Source organism: Rhinopithecus bieti, unplaced genomic scaffold (assembly GCF_001698545.2).
Source record: "Rhinopithecus bieti isolate Rb0 unplaced genomic scaffold, ASM169854v2 scaffold_22436, whole genome shotgun sequence".
Classification (NCBI taxonomy): Eukaryota; Metazoa; Chordata; class Mammalia; order Primates; family Cercopithecidae; genus Rhinopithecus; species Rhinopithecus bieti.
This window is the reverse complement of record NW_016810644.1, coordinates 412,669-432,698: the sequence shown is the minus strand read 5'-3', so window position 1 is coordinate 432,698 and position 20,030 is coordinate 412,669. Positions and strand designations below refer to the sequence as shown.

At 55.8% G+C, this 20,030-nt stretch overlaps 2 protein-coding genes across 2 annotated transcripts; one reads left to right on the top strand and one right to left on the bottom strand.

Moving 5' to 3' along the window:
• Positions 1–2,986: 2,986 nt before the first annotated feature.
• Positions 2,987–11,519, bottom strand: FIZ1 (FLT3 interacting zinc finger 1). Its single transcript, XM_017892585.1, is given in 5 exon segments — positions 2,987–4,944; positions 4,946–5,039; positions 5,042–5,300; positions 9,545–9,874; positions 11,429–11,519. Coding segments are annotated over 4 exon segments (1,536 nt in total). The 5' UTR covers positions 9,839–9,874; positions 11,429–11,519; the 3' UTR covers positions 2,987–4,055.
• Positions 11,520–12,247: 728 nt separating this feature from the next.
• On the top strand, positions 12,248–15,077 carry ZNF524 (zinc finger protein 524). Its single transcript, XM_017892605.1, has 2 exons — positions 12,248–12,355; positions 14,012–15,077. Exon 2 carries the CDS (start codon positions 14,050–14,052, stop codon positions 14,845–14,847), a length of 798 nt encoding a protein of 265 aa, XP_017748094.1. The 5' UTR covers positions 12,248–12,355; positions 14,012–14,049; the 3' UTR covers positions 14,848–15,077.
• The last annotated feature ends 4,953 nt before the right edge of the window (positions 15,078–20,030 follow it).

The following is a 20,030-nucleotide window of genomic DNA, read 5'->3' as shown; positions in this document are numbered from 1 at the left end:
TTTTGAGACAGGGTCTTGCTTTGTTGCCCAGGCTGGAGTGCAGTGGCATCATCTTGACTCACTGCAACCTCCATCCCCCCACCCCAGGCTCCAGCGATCCTTCCGTCTCAGCCCGTCGAGTAGCTGGGCCTACAGGCACACGCCACCACGCCTGGCTATTTTTTTGTATTTTTACTAGAGATGGGGTCTTGCCATGTTGCCCAGGCTGGTCTCGAACTCCTGGACTCAAGCAATCCTCCTGCCTTGGCCTTCCAAAGTGCTGGGATTATAGGCGTGAGCCACTGCACCTGACGTGAATGTTATGTAAATGAAATCATGCTCTGTTTCTGGCTTTTTGGGTCCTGTGTCTTTGTAACTTTCATTCATGATATTATGTTTATCTACAGCTCATTCATTCTGGTTGCTGTATAGTATTCCATTGCATGATATACCATCATTATTTATCTACTGTATTGTTGATGGGCATTTTGGTTGTCATGAGTTTGGGGTTGATAGAATTGCTGCTATGAATGTTTTTGTACGTCTCTGGTGCAGGGGACTTGAGTTAGCATTTATGCCTAGCAGTAGAATTACTGCATCACAGGATAACGTATGTTCAGTATTTGAGAATGGCAACCTATAGGGAATTTAATTTAAGAAACCAGCTGGGTGCAGTGGCTCACACCTGTAATCCCAGCACTTTAGGAGACCGAGGTGGGCAGATCGATCACCTGAGGTCAGGAGTTCGAGACCAACCTGACCAACAAGTTGAAACCCCATCTCTACTAAAAATACAAAAATTAGCTGGGTGTAGTGGTGCACATCTGTAATCCCAGCTACTTGGGAGGCTGAGGCATGAGAATCTCTTGAACCCAGGAGGTGGAGGTTGCTGGGAGCTGAGATCACACCACTGCACTCCAGTCTGGGCAACAGAGTAAGCCCCTGTCTCAAAAACAAACAAAAAAATCTTAAGGAACTCCAGGGGAGAAGGCTTTGATTCTCCTAAACCCCTACTTAAACGTGTCCTCCCCCAGTTTTCTGGTCTTAATAAAAAATGCCACCACTCAACCATTTACTCCTGATTTCTCCCTTCCCATTACACTCACCCCCAACCAATACACACATGCACACAACCAGTCCTCTGCATTCATACTCCAGAGTTCATCTGAAATCTACCCATTTCTTTCTTTCTTTTGTTTTATTTTGTTATGTTTAGTAGAGACAGGGTCTCACTATGTTGCCGAGGCTGGTCTCAAACTCCTGGGCTCAAGCGATTCTTCCGCCTCGGCCTCCCAAAGTGCTGGGGTTACAGGCATGATTTCTGTTTGTCACTCTGGTTTAGGTTCCCACAAGTTTCTCCTGGACTGCAGGAGTGCTGCAGTCTCCTGACTCTGCGTCCTGCCGCTTCGTTTCCACTCATCAGTCACAGGGATTTCGATAAGGTGCAAGGGTGGTCCCTTCCCTCCTTGATGAACACTTTGCTTCCCATCGCCCAGAGAACACAGTCAAACACCTATTTTGGCTTGCCTAGCTCGCTGTGATGTGACCTCTACCTACCTGTTAACCTCATCTCATCCTTCCCTGCCTGAGCTCACTTTCCTCCTGTGTCCTTTTGGGCGTTCTCCTGGCCGGTCCTTGCTCACCCTTACCCTTCAGGGCTCAGATCAAATGCCACCTCCGCCGAGAAGCCCACATGGACCACCTCATCTAAGGTGGCATAGAAAGTGAGAAAGGTGGGCACTCACTTTCTTACCACCCTTCCCTATTGCCTTCAGAATGCTCATGACGATCTGAATTTTTTTTTTTTTCTTTTTTTCTTTTTTGAAGGCGGAGTCTCGCTCTGTCGCCCAGACTGGAGTGCAGTGGCCGGATCTCGGCTCACTGCAAGCTCCGCCTCCCGGGTTTACGCCATTCTCCTGCCTCAGCCTCCCGAGTAGCTGGGACTACAGGCGCCCGCCACCACGCCTGGCTAGTTTTTTGTATTTTTTAGTAGAGACGGGGTTTCACCGTGTTAGCCAGGATGGTCTCGATCTCCTGACCTCGTGATCCGCCCGTCTCAGCCTCCCAAAGTGCTGGGATTACAGGCTTGAGCCACCGCGCCCGGCGATCTGAAATTATTTTCTACATTTATTTGATTCCTCTTTTCTCCATGCCCGTCGCCCACAAGACAGAACATAAACCCCAGGAGGGCCGGGATGATCCCCACACGGAGTTCCAGTGCCTGACTCAGAATAAGCCCTCAGTACACGAACGCAATGCAGTGTGCAGGAGACGGTCTGAAGGCACCCCCACCCCCAATTCTCTGATGAACAGGTCCTATTATTGGGGTCTGGTGTAGGGTCTAAGGCGGCGTCTAAGGGGCGGAGCCTCTTCTCGGACATGCCTCTAATGAGGCAGTTTGGTTTCCAAGGGGTGTGTCCTATAAGACTGGTGGCTTCTAAAGGGCGTGTCTAGTTTCTAGGGGGCGTGTCTATCTGTTGGAGGTGGATCATGTATTTAAGGGACAGGGCTCATTTTGATTGAAACCAACTCTAATTTTATTTATTTATTTATTTATTTATTTATTTATTTATTTATTTATGAAACGGAGTCTCGCCCTGTCCCTCAGGCTGGAGTGCAGTGGTGCGATCTTGGCTCACTGCAACCTCTGCCTCCCAGGTTCAAGAGATCCTCCTGCCTCAGCCTCCCGAGTAGCTGGGATTACAGGAATGTGCCATCACACCCAGCTAATTTTTGTATTTTTAGTAGAAACGGGGTTTTGCCATGTTGGCCAGGCACGGTCTTGAACTCCCGACCTCAGGTTATCCGCCCGCCTCGGCCTCCCCAAGTGCTGGGATTATAAGCGTGAGCCACCGAGCCTGGCCTAAACCGACTCTAATTTTAAAGGTCATGTACTATTCAAAGCTTTGAAACTTCTCAGGAGAAAACGAGGACCTGTCTGTATTTAGGTGGTCTTTCCTAAGACATTCCCCATCCCCCCTGGAGCCAAGGATCAGAAAATGAGGCGTCAGCGACTGACAGGACAAGGTTTATTGGGGGTCCTGGAAACACTGGGGAGAGGGACGAGGGGACGAGGTCTAGGCTCACAGGGGCACCCCCTAGCCAAGTGCCCCTTCCCCTGGGGTCGGGAGGAAGACAGAGACAGACAAACCAACAGAGATGGAAAGACCAATGGGTGCCATGGAGAGAGGGAGGGAAACCCCAGTGTCCGCCACTTCCCACTCAGATGAGTTCACAGGACAAAGAATGGCGTGGACCGGTCCACACGCTACAGGAAAAGGGAGGAGTATCTGCCCTATTCACTCTAAGGAAGGTGGGGTGCAGGCCACAGCCTAGACCAGCCCATTCCATGTGATGGGGGTGTGTGCATATAGATCAGTCCATCCTACTGGGCAAGGGTATTTCAGGCCAGTCTATTCTAGTGTTTGGGGTGGGGAAGATCGTTAAGGTTGATCCATTCCACAGTCAGGGAGGGGGGATTAGAGGGCACGGGGCATCTACCCTGGTCCCTCTTTCAGTACAGGGAATGAAAACGGGGAAAGGCAGATTTCGGCTATATCCATTTTCTGGGGTCATCAGTGACTCTGGTGGGTAGCATTTGGAGGAGATCTAGGAAAATTCAGGGACATGTTCCCTCCACATTCTCCAGATCAAGGTCGTTGGGAATGATGGCTCTCAGGGAATGGGGCAGTCTTCCCTTGGTGGGGCAGGTGCCCACCTTTTATTATTAGGGCCCTCAAGATGAGAGGTACTTGTGGAGACCCATTGCTCACTGCAAAGTTCCCATGTGTTGGGGACTTAGGGCTACCCACACTCATTTCAGGGACCTCAGGCTCAGGAGTCTCTCCATAGATTTGGGCTCCCCTGCCCCAGCTAAGGACCCTGTTTGTGGTCCCCCAGCTCCAGGGCCTGTGTGGGTTTCTGGTGGCCTCGACTTCTCCAGTCAGGGTCCCCTCATTTCAGGGCCTGTGTCTGGATTTGGATTTGGAGGGCCGGGGCCTCACTCGCAGTACTGAGGTCCCCTGGTCCAGGCCGAGTCCAGGTGGCTGGGTGGAGGACAGGGCATGGCCTGGCAGTCAGTCCATACCCCGGTGCAGCTTCAGGTGCCTGGAGAGGTTGCTGAGCGTGATGAAGCCCTTGCCGCAGATGTGGCAGGGAAAGGGCCGCTCGGTGCCATGCAGCAGCCGGTGGCGCTTGAGGTAGCACTCGTGGCGGAAGAACTTGCCGCACTCCAGGCACGGAAACGGCTTCTCGCCAGTGTGCACCAGCACGTGCCGTTCCAGGTCTCGCGGCGAGCGGAACAGCTTCTCGCACTCGGAGCAGCCGAAGATCTTCTTGCCGCGGCCAGAGCCAGATGGGGGCTCCCCGGACGCCGGCTCCCCTTCCCGGGCCGCGCCCGCCGCCTCCTCCGCGCCGCCCTCGCCGTGGCTGACCCGCCGGTGCTCCTCAAAGGCGGCCAGCGCCGCGTACAGAGCCCCGCGTGGCCGCAGCCGTAGGTGGCCGGGCCCCGAGTGGGACTCCAGGTGGCTGGGCCAGGGCCCGCGCGGCCGACCGCGAAGAAGGTCCCCGCAGTCGCACTGGTAGCAGGGTGTCTTCCCGATGGCCTCGCCCGCGCCGCAGGTGCAAGGCGGCCTCCCCCAACCCGCCCTCCAGGGAAGCAGGCCCCCCGAAGCCTTTGGGGCACGCCGCCCCCACGGCGGGGCAACAGGAGCCAGGCACCTGGCCGTCCGAAAGTCGGAGGAAGCCGTCGCCCCGCCCTCCGCTGCGCGCTTTTGCTCCGCCGTCTCCAGGGCCCTGCACACTGCCGCCGCGGCGGCCAGCCCCTGCGCTGGGGCGCGCCCGGGCCGCTGCAGATCGTGCGTCAGCTTGTGCCAGCTCCAGCAGCGCGGCGCGGCGTTTGAAGTCGGCGTGCTCCGCAGCGCGGGCCCACTTGAAGGGCCCTTCACGTCGGTGGCGGCCGCCCAGCCTGGCCAGCTCGCCGCCGTGGTCGAAGCGGCCGCGCGCAGGCGCCGCACGCAAATGGGGTAAGGAGGCCGCGGCTGCAGCTGCCGCCTCTGCCAGCCCCAGCTGCCCAGACCCGCGCCTGCCCCCTCGGGGCCCTCTCCACCGCTGGTCCCCGCACCCCCGCACACCGAGCAGGGCCCCACATTGCAGCAGACGGAGCAGGGCGCACTCAAGGCAGGCAGGCCAGGGCCGGGCTGCAGGGGAGAGGGGAGAACCCCGCGGTGCTGGCGCTTGAGGTGGCGGCCCAGGCTGGAGCGTGAGGAGAAGCGGAGCTCGCAGACCAGGCAGCAGTAGGGTTTCTCACCAGTGTGGACGACCTGGGAGTGCGGGAAGAAGGGCACAACGTCAGGGCTGAGAACCTAGCCCGGACAGCGGATTCCTGAACTCCCAGGGGGACGTGGCACAAGCTGTCTGTCACATCTACAGGGCCATGATCTAGGGAAACGCTCGTCGTATCACTCTCTGCTTGGGGTCACGGTAGAATTCTTTCAGTCCTTAAAAAGGCCATGTCCTGGCTGGGCATGGTGGCTCACGCCTGTAATCCCAGCACTCTGGGACTGCATAAGCCTAGGTGTTCGAGACCAGCCCAGGCAACGCAAGGAAACCTTGTCTCTACAAATAATTGTAAAAGCTAGCTGGACACGGCATGCTTCTGTGGTCCAGCTACTCGGGAGGCTGAGCCAAGCAGTTTGAGGCTGCAGTAAGCCGTGATCATGCCATCACACTACAGCCTGCATGACAGGGTGAGACTGTGTCTCAAAACAACAACAACAACAACAACAACAACAACAACAACAACAAACCACGGCTGGGCGCGGTGGCTCACGTCTGTAATCCCAGCACTTTGGGAGGCCAAAGTGGGTGGATCATTTGAGGTCAGGAGTTCGAGACCAACCTGATCAACATGGTGAAACCCTGCCTTTACTAAATATACAAAAATTACCCGGGTCTGGTGGTGGGCACCTGTAGTCCCAGCCACTCAGGAGGCTGAGGTAGAAGAATCGTTTGAACCCGGGAGGTGGAGGATGCACTGAGCCGAGATCACACCACTGCACTCTAGCCTGGGCGACAGAGCGAGACTCTGTCTCAAAAAAAAAAAAAAAGTAAAGAAATCACTATCTGTGGCTAATGGCTATACTGGACAGTGCAGCTCTAAAGTGACACAGCAGCCAGCTCTGGTAGGGTATGTCTTTTCCCTCGTCAAGCCCTGCTACCCCGAGCCAGTTATCATGAGCTGAATACAGCCCTTAGGTGTATTAGGGCAGAGAAGTGATTTTGAACCAAATCTGGCTACTGCTCAGAGTATCTCCCACTGAATGCTTTTCACACATACAGATCCAGGGAATCACTTCCAAATCTAGGGAATCGAATCTCCCAGGAGGGAGTCCAGGAGCCTGTACTTTTTTTCTGAAGCATTGCCAGGCTTGTAGACTGCGTAAAACTGTGCCTTAGAGAGGTTTTTTGTACTGGTATTTGTCCTTGTTAAGATTTTGGAATAGCAGAGAGAGATTTGTGAGTGTGGTAATCTCTTCCTGAGAGCTATAAGAAGGGTGAGGCTGGATGAGAAAGAGTGCAGTGCTTGATTAGTAATGTCTGCCAGGGGCACAGACCTGAAGAAGGAACAGGGAGTGATGTTCATTTGCCTTTCTGGCTCCAGACAGGATGTCCCTGCTGTACAGTGTGGGTGTAGGGATCTCTATCCTCTTTGTCGCTAAATTTATTCTCTCTCTACTCTTTCTAACACAACAAGGTTATGCTGGTCCCAGGGCCCTTGTACATGCTGTTCTCACTGCCTGGAATGCTTGTAGGTCTATTTATCTCTTCCCCGAATCTGGTCCCCTGGCTCATCAGTGACCCTCTTCCACCCTCCTCCTTTAAAGCCTATGGCTTATAGTACACTTAGTGTCTACATATAACTTGTGTGTTGTCTGTCTCCCCACCAGCTAAGGACGATGAAAATAGCGACCACATTGGTTTTGCTCACAGCTGTATTTCCAGGGTCCAGCATTGTCCAGACTTCTCCTGAGCCACACTCTTTCTGCTTCTCCGTGTTCCAGTCACACTGGCCTTCCTCCAGTTCCTCCAAAGCCTGCTTTGCTTCCTTGAAAGTGCACATCTTGTTCCCTGGATCCAGAAAGCCTCAGACCCCAGAGGCAGATCATTCCTCACCTTTTTCTCTGGAAAACCATCCCTGACCCCATCCCCGATCCAGACTGCTTCAGATCTCTCTTGCATGAGTCTCAGAATATGGTTATCCTCCATCCTCAGATGTCTCAGCTGCAACCTAACATTGATTAACCTGGTTGTTCAGTTCACATCTCCCACATTTGACTCGAGGCCATACAAGGGGTGGACTGTATCTGTTCTGTTCCCTTAGCTAACTTTTTTTCCCCAGAGAGCCTAGCACCGTACCTAAATACAGTAGGTACTCATAAAATGGTTCGGTTGAATCACAACCTACTGGTGGGCAGGGGTGAGGCCTCGGGGGCTGTGAATTGTTGCATCAACTAAGGAGCTCCCCTTTCATCCTAAGGATCAAAGGATTTAAGCAGGAGTCACCTGGTCACTCTGTGATACATGCAGAGGCTGGATGTGAGGGAGAGAGACAGGAGGGAGGAAGACCAGTGAGAAAGCTGGGGCCAACATTCAGGATGTGAAGTCCTGACCAAGGCAGATGCATGGGGACAGAGAGGACAGCCAAGTGTGAAAGACCATCAGTAGATGTCTGGTTTTCTTCACCCTGGTCGTGCAAGTGTCTGGCACATAGACAAGAGTGTGACCTAGCTCATCCCATCTTCTACCTCACCTCCTTCCACCCCAACCCCACAGTCTCCCATCGCTTCTTTTTTGTTTTTTTCTTTTTGAGACGGAGTCTCGCTCTGTCGCCCGGGCTGGAGTGCAGTGGCCGGATCTCAGCTCACTGCAAGCTCCGCCTCCCGGGTTTTATGCCATTCTCCTGCCTCAGCCTCCAGAGTAGCTGGGACTACAGGCGCCCGCCACCTCGCCCGGCTAGTTTTTTGTATTTTAGTAGAGACGGGGTTTCACCGTGTTAGCCAGGATGGTCTCGATCTCCTGACCTCGTGATCTGCCCGTCTCGGCCTCCTAAAGTGCTGGGATTACAGGCTTGAGCCACCGCGCCCAGCCCCATCGCTTCTTAGAACACAGCACACTCCTTCCTTCCTCAGGGCCTTTGTGCTTGCTGTTACCGTTGCCTGGAATGCTCTTCCCAGGGAGGCTTACTGCAGGTCGCCTCAAGTGTCACCTGCCCTAACCTTCCCCACCCTGTCTGAAGTAGTCCATAGCTCTCCTCTCTTTACTCTCACACATTGATTTGTATTGTTTGTTTGTCTGTTTGTTTGAAGACTGAGTCTCGCTCCATCACCGAGGTTGGAGTGCAGTCGTGCAATCTCGCCTCACTGCAACCTCTACCTTCCGGGTTCAGGGGATTCTCTTGCCTCAGCCTCCCAAGTAGCTGGGATTACAGGTGCATGCCACCACGCCTGGCTAATTTTTGTATTTTTAGTAGTGACGGGGTTTCACCGTGTTGGCCAGGATGGTCTCGATCTCTTTTTTTTTTTTTTTTTTGAGATGGAGTCTCGCTCTGTCGCCCAGGCTGGAGTGTAGTGGCCGGATCTCAGCTCAGTGCAAGCTCTGCCTCCCAGGTTTACGCCATTCTCCTGCCTCAGCCTCCTGAGTAGCTGGGACTACAGGCGCCCGCCACCTCGTCCGGCTAGTTTTTTGTATTTTTTAGTAGAGACGGGGTTTCACCATGTTAGCCAGGATGGTCTCGATCTCCTGACCTCGTGATCCGCCCGTCTCGGCCTCCCAAAGTGCTGGGATTACAGGCTTGAGCCACCGCGCCCGGCCCAGTCTCGCTCTCTTGACCTCAAGATCTGCCCACCTTGGCCTCCCAAAGTGCTGGGATTACAGGCGTGAGCCACTGTGCCCGGCCAGTATTTTTTTGTTTCTTAAAATGTCCTTCCTAACACTTATCTTTTTCCAGGACATTCTTGCCTGCATACTTGCTCTCTTGCTTCTTGTCTACTTGGCTACTGACCACCTCCAAAGGAAAGTAAGTTCTCTGAAGGCATGGAATTTGCTTTTGCCTTGGCAACAAAGCCGTTTGGTGCAGGGAAAGCTGATAGTCACTGAATAAAGGAATTAAGTATATACCTGATAACCACTGAATAAAGGAATTAAATATATACCTGATGAACCTATTTCTTAAAACGGTAAGGAAGGAAAGGATAAACACTAGATTGCAGATGCTGGTGCGCGCACGCGGGGTACTGGCAGGGAGATGGGGGAGGGGAGGAGCCTATAGATGGGGAAATTTACTATGAATGTTTTAGTTGGTGGCTTGGTGGGGACTGAATGAGAAACACCGCATGCCTTCAAGGGTCAGTGTGCTTTGGTGGGGAGGGACGGACATTTTCTAATGGGAGGAGGCGGCCGCCTAGGCCTTGGACCAGCTTCCTTTTGCCCAGAGCACAGTGGGGCGCGGGATCCCAGCGGAGTCCAGATCAGGGAGGCCAGCCTGGGGCCAGCCTGTGGGACTCACCTGGTGGTGCAGCAGGCCGGTGGAGTCGCGGAACCCCTTGGGGCAGGCGGAGCAGCGATAGGGCCGCTCCCCAGTATGCGAGCGCAGGTGGTTGGCTAGGTTGAAGCTGTGCTTGAAGCCCTTGCCGCAGCGCGGACACGCGTGGGGCTTGAGCGCTGTGTGTCGGGCAAAGTGGCGCCGCAGGTCTGAGCGGTAGCGAAAGCTCTTGCCACATTCACTGCAGTGAAATGGGACCCGGGGGGCGGCAGCGGCAGGCGGTGCTGGTGCAGGGGTTGGGGCCGGGACGTCATCCATGGTGGCGGGGAATACAGTGGTGTGTGGGGGCTCTCTCTGGAGTAGGGAGGAGACAGAGGAGCAGGTGAGGGGGTAGGGTCCCCATCAGCCCTCTCCTCCCAGGCTCCCAGACCCACCACCTGTCCCCTGGGAGAGCCTCCCACTGCCCACCTCTCTAGGCCCCTCTCATTGTTCTTTCAAATCCTCCTACTCTCTTAGAAACTCTTCTCCCTCTGCTCCACTCCTCTGGCAATCTTCCTAATCACTTCCCAGTCTCCTCACTCCACGGAGCGTTTTTAAGCCTCTCCCCGTCTTCGCCAATGCGCGGCCACTCCTCTCTGTGCCCCTCCCGCTGTAATTTAAGCCTCTCCCACTCTTTCTACTCCCTTCAAAGCCCCCCACACTGTTCCCTAAGCATCTTGTATTCTTTGCCAAGCCCTTTTCCCTCCAAAAGGCCCTCCCACTCCCCTCTGAGCTCCTCCCATTCCTCTTCCAGGATGACTACTTAGCGAATGGGAGGGCAAAGATTTGGGGCTAAGCACACTGGAGTCATCCTTGCAGGGAGACCAGAACTAGTCCTGTAACATCAGATAACAAAAACTCTTCGTCTGCAAAATGGGAATAGTAGTACCTACCTCATAGACTGGTGGCGAGAATTAAGTAAAGTAGTGGCAATAAATGTTTCCTGCCTACTTAAGCTGGTGCACAGCAAAGACGCCACAAGTAAGCTGTTTGGATGACTATCATCCTGTAAGTTCTTCCTGGTTTCCTCCTTAAGTCCTACCATGCTTGCTAAGTTACTTGACTTCACTAAGCCCCTCTCGGCTCCACTAAGACCCACTTCCAAAACTCCACCCAATTTTTCCTTTAAAGAAGCTACATCCTTTCTAAGACTGTCCACTGGACTCCTGTCACCTTCTCAGGCCTTCTCTACGAAGTCTCTTCCCATCCCCTGCAAATCCTTTCCACATTCATTATAAGGACCTGACAGTTGCATTAAACCCCTCCAAATTACACCCTTAAACTCCGCCCCCCTCGCTAGGCCTACCTACTTCTCTAAGCCATACCCCAGACAAACTCCACCCCTTCTACTCTAAACTCCTCCCTCCTGCTTCCTGGGCTCCGTTTCCCCAACCAGCCTCAATGAGTTTCCTTCCACCCCTCAATCCAGGGCCTACCCACCATTCCTTCTGAGCTACGCCCCTTTATCAAACCCCACCACTTTGCCCAAGCCCCTCCCATTTTCTAGCCACTCTCCCTCCTCCACGCCCCTCCCATTTCCACTCTAAGCTCCGCCCAACTCAGGCTCCTCCCAACGCTTGCTCCGCCCCAGCAGCCACTAGGCCCCGCCTCCTCCACCCCGCAGCCTGAGGAGCTGGGGCCCCCCCCATGCCCAGTCCGCTCCAGGCCCCAGGCCCCGAGAGCCGGCCTTTTGTGCCCCTCCCCCTGCCCCTAAAAGGTGCAGCCCTGGGCGCCTGGTAAGGGGGCAGGTCGGGAAGGCCCTGGGGCCAGGCGAGTCCACCTCGCTCGTACGGAGCGTTGGGTCTTGGAGACCCGGGAAGGCCCCGGGAGGCCGGGGAAGTCCGTCGGCTTTCCTCTTTAATTACTTACACCTCCCTCTGGGCGCCGACATTTTGGGCAGCGGGGACAGCGTCACTTCCACCCGGGGGGCCCCTCGACTTCCGCCTCAGCTCCCTTCCCCTGCCGTACTCCCCCTTTCTCCCGCCCTCTTGGCTCCCCTTCCTCATCCCCGCCCTTCTACCTCTTTCCCTTTCCTTTCCCAGCCCTGGAGGTTGCAGAAGCCAGGCCGGCTCCATCTTGGGTGAGGGCAGCGGGAAGGGGCGGGGCTTAGGGACACGCACGGCGCCATGCAGAATAAGGGCAAGGCGCTGAGAGCACGGCGGCTTCTCCTTCGTGGCAACACTAGGCGATGCTAACGTAAATGAGAGCAGATACTATTTCTTTTTCACAGCCTCGGACTGCCCCTGTTTAGGATGTACAGTTGGACTAGGGAAAAAAAGAAAGCGAAGTGTGCCAACTGCAATACAGAGCTGGAGAAAACCGGCACCATCTTATCCACTTAGCCCTCCATGGGCTTCGAAGCCTGTCCGGTGCCATGTTAATTACGGGCACTGGGCAGCCATTTTCCCGCTCCTCATCGTTCGGTATCTGTCTTTGATTGGGTCACCCGAATGTGTGCTTTGTGAGAGGAAAGTCGTTTCGAGGTGGTTGGGGATGTGGTGTTCGGTTATTTCCCACTGGGGACACACCAGGGCCGCCGGTGCACAGGCGCGGCTTGCTGGTGTGGCCGTGACCGGTCCTTAGGACCCAGCGAGTCCCCTTTGTTTCCCGCGGGCGGGCAGGCGGGCGGGAAGGGCAGGAAGGGAGGGGCCCGGCGCTTCTCCGAGGGGCGGGGCCGGTCCCGCGCGCCCGCCGCCGAGGGGCAAGGCTCCACCCCCTCCCTTCCCCACCGCGCCGGCCGTCGCCCGCGCGCAGCGCGCGCGCACACTCGCGAGCCCCCGGCGACATGCAAATGAGGTACCGAGAGGGCGGGGGGCGCAGGGGGATGGGGGGTTGTGGGGGTAGGGGAGGGACCGGGCCGCGCGCTCCCGGAGCGCGCCTCCAACACCTGTTTCCTGCTCCCGCGCTCGCGCCGCGAAGCCGCCCGGGCGGCGCGCGCGCAGACCCCTTCCTGGCAGCCCCGCCGCCCGCTTACCAGGCGCCGCTCATTGGCCACCGCCCCCGCAGGGCCCGCCCCGCGCCCGGGCTTCGCAGCTCGGGGACCGATGAGCGCGCCAGCACCGGGGAGAGGTGACAGGGAGGGTCGGGGGAGCAGTCTCCCCCTTTCCACCGTTCCAAAGACCTGACTCCTAGACTAGGCTACCCCGTGGGAGCGAACCGTATGGAAAGGTGGTTGCTCCTCTCTGGACCGCAGTCTATGTGGCTCCTAAAGGGGGGGGGCAGGGGGGCTTCCCACTGCACCTGTGTCTCCCCTTCCCCTCCGTTACACCCCAGTCTCATGCTCCCAGTATCTGCTGGGAAGATGGTGGTGGCGCTGGTGAAGTTTATTGAGTGCTTACTATGCACCAGGCAGTGTGCGAGGGGCATTTTTAAGCCCACTATCTCATTTGATTCTTCTGACAACCCTGCTATATCCACTTTTCAGAGGAGGAAACAGGCTCAGAGAGACAAAGTCACTTGCTAGGTATAGGCAGAGCTGAATTCAAACCCAGGACTGAGCCCTCATAATGTCCCCTTTCCTCCTTGGGTCTATTTGTTCTCCATTCTCTGGAACATTCGGGTCAGCAAGACCTATTTCCAGTTTTGGCCCTGCCATTTACTGACAGAGGAACTTAGGCAACTGACTTGGCTTTCCTGTGCCTCAGTTTCCCCATCTGCAAAATTGGACAGATAGGCCCTATTCAGAGGGTTGATGTGAGGCTTAGCTGCTCCTGATAACAATGGCGAATGTGTCCTGAAAGCTTCTCTGTACGAACACTTTGTGGGTATTATACTCATGGCATGTCTGGGCAAGTGCATAGAACTGTGTGTCCCATTTTGCAAAAGTCTTGATTAAGGCTTAGAGAAGTGAACACCTTGCCCAAGGCCACGCAGAGAGTAAAGATTTGAACGAATGATGTCTGACTCCAGGGCCCAGGCTCTTAACATCGCGGATATATTTCCTCATCCAGGAGTCAGGGTCAAATATCACCTGGGACCAGTCCCTTTTTTCCATTCCGGAACCCTTCCCCACTTCTGCCAGTCAACAGGGAGGGATGAGAACATTCGTGAGGCCTATGGCTCTGGAGTTTGATGGGTTTCAAGGATCACAATACTGGTCTGCACTCTCAGTTGGACTCTATTCTCTCTAGGAGGTTTTTTGTTTTAGGTTTTTTTTTTCTTTTTTCTTTTTTTCTTTTTGGCGGGGGGAGCTCCTGTTGATCTTGAACTTCTAGATCCAGGAGGAGAGTTAGGGAGACATAGGGATGTCTGGTGGAGCCCAGGGAAGTGCCTGTTTATCAGCTGATAGAAGATCATCTCACTGTTTTATCCACCAGCATAGCTAAAATTGTGTATCTGGATGTCAACCACACCCTTATCAAGAGACTTGGAGAGAGGGATGGGCGAGGTGTTGGGGGACACAGGGGTGCTCTAGACCCTGTGAGCACTGACTCTGCCCCTCTCTCCTCTTAGCTGGCTCCAGTGCCCAGACCCAAGCCCCCCACTGCTCAATGGACACCCCCAGCCCAGACCCGTTGCCTTCGCCTTTGCCCGGGGAGGAAGAGAAACCTCTGGCCTTACCTCCTCCTGTTCCCCGGGGCCGCCGAGGCCGTCGTCCTGGGGGAGCCACCTCCTCAAATCGGACACTCAAGGCCTCCTCCCTCCCTCGCAAGCGGGGCCGTCCCCCCAAGTCAGGGCAGGAGCCCCCACTGGTGCAGGTGCAGGGCGTGACAGCCCCAGTAGGCAGCAGTGGCGGGAGCGACCTCCTCCTGATCGATGATCAGGGTGTGCCCTATACAGTCTCTGAAGGGTCAGCGGCTGGGCCTCAGGGCTCTGGCCCCAGGAAGGCCCCACACTTCTGCCCAGTGTGCCTGCGGGCCTTCCCCTACCTCTCCGACCTGGAGCGCCACAGCATCTCGCACTCAGAGCTGAAGCCACACCAGTGCAAGGTTTGCGGCAAGACCTTCAAGCGCTCCAGCCACCTGCGGCGGCACTGCAACATCCATGCCGGCCTGCGGCCCTTCCGCTGCCCGCTGTGCCCCCGCCGCTTCCGTGAGGCGGGCGAGCTGGCGCACCACCACCGCGTGCACTCGGGAGAGCGCCCTTACCAGTGCCCCATCTGCCGGCTGCGCTTTACAGAGGCCAACACGCTCCGGCGCCATGCCAAGCGCAAGCACCCGGAGGCCATGGGGGTACCCCTATGTGCACCAGATCCAGGGTCTGAAACGCCGTGGGACGAGGAGGGCATCCCGGCCACAGCAGGGGCCGAGGAGGAGGAGGAGACAGAGGGGAAGGGGGAGCCGGCCTGACCCACATCCCCGGCCATCGCTCCCTGGGCCAGGTTTAGAGCAGGGAGTTTGGCTGGTGCTGGGCCTGGGCCAGGGGGCCGGGACACCCTTGTTTCTGGTGGTCTTCCCGTTGTGGGAGCAGGTGGAGGGTGGAGACCTAAACTTCTGGGTCCAGCTGCCTTCAGTCCCCCTCGCCCAGACTAACAGATCCTTGGAGGCAGGGGTTGTGGAAATAAATCTCTGCCTGCTGGTTGCCTGTGTGTGTTCCGTGCCCGGATGCCATCCTCTCCTGCCTTCAAATGTTCTTCCTCGGCTACACCGTCCTGCCGGGAGTGCGGGGAATTGGAAAGGACCCCACTTCCTGTACCTCATGAGTGTGGTGCTCGCGAAAGAATGGTTTTGGGGGAAACCTTGTCTCCTTCCCCGTCTCCATCAGACCCCAAAGTCCAGTGGTCCCTCGGTGTCCGTGGGGAATTGGTTCCAGGAACCCCGCAGATACCAAGATCCGAGCATACTCAAGTCCCGCATTGGGCCCTGCGGAACCCGCGGATGTAGGAAAATCCGCCCTCCGTATACTGTGTGTTCCATCGGTGTTTGGGTGAAAGTCCGCTTCTCGGGGGACCTGCAGTTCAAACCCGTGTTGTTCAAGGGTCAGCTGTATTCCCAGTACACATCCAATCTAACTAAAACATTGAACCTTCCATGCAAACTGACCCTAGGTCCGACCGCCTCGATCCTAGGCAAGTCCCAGAAATTCTGCAGCCATTTTGCCCCACCTCCTTGTCCTGAGGAACTACTGTTTGGAAGGAAAAATTAAGACAAAGGTGTGAACAGGACTGACGGTCTGGGTAAGGGTTAGAGATAAGGGGTGTGGCTTGGGGCGGGGCTAAGGAGCCAGGGGTGGGGCAGTTAGGCGGGGAACTGGAGGGGAGCTTAGAAGAGGGTTAGAGTTGAGTGGGGCTTAAAGAGGTTTAGGGGTTGGTCCGCATAAAGTGAGAGCAGTTTAAAGAGAATGGATAGAGTTGATCTTCTACAGAGTAGGGGCTTGGAGCTGGGGAAGAACAGGAGGAACTGCGTGAGAGTGGGGCGAAGAGGACGGATTATGTTGTTTTTTTTTTTTGAAAGAGGGTCTCGCTCTGTCACCCAGGCTGGAGTGCAGTGGCCCGATCACCGCTCACTGCAGCCTCGACCTGCCAGGCTCAAGCGACCCTCCCACTTCAGCCTACCGAGTAGCTGAGACTACAGGCGCGCGCCAGCATATTTAGCTTTTTTTTTTTTTTTTTTGAGACGGAGTCTTGCTGTCGTCCAGTCTGGAGTGCAGTGGTGCGATCTGGCTCACTGCCACCTCTGCCACCTGGGTTCAAGCAATTCTCTCCCTCAGCCTCCCTAGTAGCTGGAATTACAGGCGCCCACCATCACGCCTGGCTAATTTTTGTACTTTTAGTGGAGACGGGGTTTCACCATCTTGGCCAGGCTGGTCTTGAACTCCTGACCTCGTGATCCACCCGCCTCGGCCTCCCAAAGTGCTGGGACTACAGGCGTGAGCCACCGCGTCCGGCCTAATTTTTGTATTTTTTTTTTTTGTAGAGACGCGGTTTTGCCATATTGCCCAGGCTGGTCTTGAACTCCTGTGCTCAAGCAATCTGCCTGCCTTGGCCTCCCAAAGTGCTGGGATTACAAGCGTGAGCCACCACGCCAGGCCAAGAGAACGGATTTTAAAATGAGGGGCGGAGCTTATAATAATTCAGCTCTGAGGTGGGCGTGGTTCAGGGCCGGGGGCCGGGGCTTAAAGGAGAAACTTTGAGGTAACAGGGTATTAGAGGTGGGACTTAGGAGAAGGTGCTGACGGGGGCGCACGACTGCCGTAGAGGCGGTGGGGAGAGAAGGAAGTACCTAAGAGAGGCGTAACTAAGGGAAGCTCCTGGGAGAGGGGAAGCTTAGCAGGAGGGGCTGAATGGGCCTGGGGTTTGGCTGCTTGGGATGGGGCTGAGTTGGGAGTGGGGATTAATTACAGAGATTATATGAACGGGGCAGTGTCAAGTGTGGTAAAGCCATGGCTCTTGACCAGCATGCAGCAGAATCAGCTAGAGTATTTCAAAACACGGATCCCTAGACCCCCAACCCCAGGGCTTCTATTCTGCATGGTCTGAGCAGGCAGCCGGATGCTGCTGGCCTCCCAACTATGCTCGACAACCACTGATTTAAACGGATGCTTTAGAGGTGGGAGGTACTCAAAAGTCACGAGGGGCAGCTTAAATGCTATGGGGTGAAGGGGCGGGGCTTACATGCAAGGGGCGGGACTTGGATGGAAGGGGCGTGGCTTGAGCAGAGGTGAAGTTCCAGAGAGCACGAGCTTGGAGAGGGGGAAGAACAGGAGAAACTGCATGAGGGCGAGGGGAAGAAGACAGATTTTGAGGCGGTGGGGGGCTTATAATTACGCTGTGAGATGGGAGTGGTTCAGAGCCAGGGGGCGGGGCTTCAGTGTGAGACCTGAGCCGGAGGTGTGGCTTAACCGGACGCCCAGAGCGTGTCGGGGGGTTCCCGGAGAAGAAGCGGGCACTCAGAGCGCAGGCGCACCTGGCTCCGCTCGCCCATCGGAAGCGGCCCAGGTTTTCACCGCTCTCGTCCCCGAGTCAGTGCGCAAGCGCATTTCCCCCATCCTGGTCCCCGCCACTGCCTCCTCTTTCCGATCCTCCACGCCGGCGCCTCGGGAACGGGCGCGACTTCCGCTTCCGGGCGGGCGGGCAGGCGGGCGGCGCGGGGCTGCCGGGGAGGGGGGAGGGGGCGGCACTTCCGGTCGGGCCCTCGGGTCTCCCCGGAGCGGCGGCGCCTCCTCCGCCTCCTCGGCCTCCTCCCGGCGGAGACCCCGGCGCCGGTGAGTGACGGGGTGCGTGGCCCGGGGGCCCGGGTGCAGCGTGGGCGGGGGGCCCCGCCCTGGCCCGCTCTGGTCCCCAGAACGTCCCCCAACCCCTAGCAAGTCAGTTCAGCTCCCGCCGGGCCCTTGGCAGGGGACTCCCAATCACTGCTTCCCCGTAAGACCCCTGCAGATAGCTCCCCGATGAACACCTCCAGCTAGGATGACTGCCAAAGCGCTTTCATTCGTGGCGATCCCCTAGACGCCTGCCAGGGCCCCCAACTGATACCTCCTCGTAGGATTCCCTCCACATAGCGCCCCCCGTCATTGCTGCCTCCAGGTACCATCAGCATCGCCCCTCCCCATGTAGGGCAGCTGCTCGTGAACCCTCTTATTCTTATCCTCAATTCTCCCCAGAGTGTTGCCTTAGAGCTTTGCAGCAGAACTGCCCCCCGTTATCTCTGTCCATACACAGCAACGGCCCCCAATGGCCCTGACCACCTCCCTCCCCAGCAGAGCGCCCCTTCGTGGGTGTGAAAATACTTTCTATTCTGGTCAGCACCAAGAATGCCTTTTTCCTTTCTGCAAATCCTCCAGTGATTCCCCTTAAGAATACCCCTTTCAAAACCACCCCCCCTCGCAGCGGGACAGCTCCCTCTAGAATTCTTTCACACTCACATCCTCTCCCGCTTCAGGCAGAAATATCTGCCTGCTTAGCTCCAGGCTCCCATGAAATACTCCTGTACCTCCTCTCCCCCCACCCTCGTCGTGGTCAGCCCCTGTCTTCATTACTTCTGACACAGAACAGTGTCCTGCAGTGAGGCAGTGAAGCCTTCCCTCCCAGAATGTTCCTCATCCTCTTCCTATGGCATGAACAACTGTTGCCCTGACCTGCAGCTTCTCACCCAGCTCTCATGCCATCGTCCTGGACTCCCTAGGGAAGACTGTGGACTTCACCAGGGCGTTAACTTCTTTTCTCATAGGCATTCATTCTGCACTGAACGCATATTCACTCTTCTAGCTGAAGGGTATATACAGCCATGAAGGGGAGTGATGCACACAGTCTTCTCACTGTCCAGGGTCTCAGTCTTGTTGATCAGAAACGAGTCAACAAAGATACATGGGGTTTTGCGGGTTCTCTGAGAGCCTGATGAACTACTTTAGAGGTGAAACCTGAATTACAAGAGGCAGCTTAGCCATGCGAAGATCTGGGTGAGTAGGCAGCAAGAAAAGCAAATGCAAAGGCCCTGAAGTGGCGGTGAGCCTGGTGAGTGGAGGAACAGCAGGGGAGGCCAGTGAGGGTGGAGTGGAAGATTTGAAGAGAAGAACAAGAGGAAGGAAGGTTTGGTCTCAAAAGGCTTTGGAGGTGTGAGGCACTGGGATAAATTAGCCCTTGTCATGTCTACTGAGCCCAGAACGTTCTTCATTCATTCATACGTTCATTGGTAAACACTTGTTGAACAACTGTTTAATGAGTACCTACTTTACACTGGGGGTACAACAGAGAACAAAACAGACAAGAACCCCTGTCCTCATGGAGTGGATATGCTAGTTGAGGGGGCAGATGATTAAGAAACAAAATCCAGGCCAGGCGAAGTGGCTCATGCCTGTAATCCCAGCAGTTGGGAAGCCCAAAGTGGGAGGATCGCTGGAGGCCAGGAGTTCAAGACCAACCCCAGCAACATAGTGAGACCCTGTCTTTACAGGAAAAAAAAAAGCTAGGGGTGGGTGGTGTGCACCTGTAGTCCCAGCTATTCAGGAGGCTGAGGTGGGAGGACTGCTTGAGCCCAGGAGTTCCAGGCTGCAGTGAAAAAAAAAAAAAAAAACACCAAGAGTATATATGCGTGTTCAAAGTAAAATATCATGGGATAAAGAGATAGAGCTGGGGGGGCTGTGGTTCAGGATGGCCTCCCCCAGGATATTCCTATGTCTTGTCATCTTGTCCCTCCCAAAAGCCACACACCAAAAAGTTATACAAGGGTAAAAATTCCCCTTCTCCTGGACAACTGTGGCCCACTGGGGGGCTGCTCTTATCAGCACCCCAACCCCAGGAGTGAAGTGATTAGGAGGATGAGCCCTGGATTCTACTAGGGTTCACAGCTTTGAGCAAACCACTCCCTCCTTTCCTAGCCTCATTCATTCACTTCTTCACACGAAAATGTATCAAGCCAGGAACTGTTGTAGGTCCTGGGGATGGAACAGTGAGCAAGAAATAAAAATCCGGCCGGGCGCAGTGGCTCACGCCTGTAATCCCAGCACTTTGGGAGGCTGAGACGGGCGGATCACGAGGTCAGGAGATCGAGACCATCCTGGCCAACATGGCGAAACCTCGTCTCTACTAAAAATACAA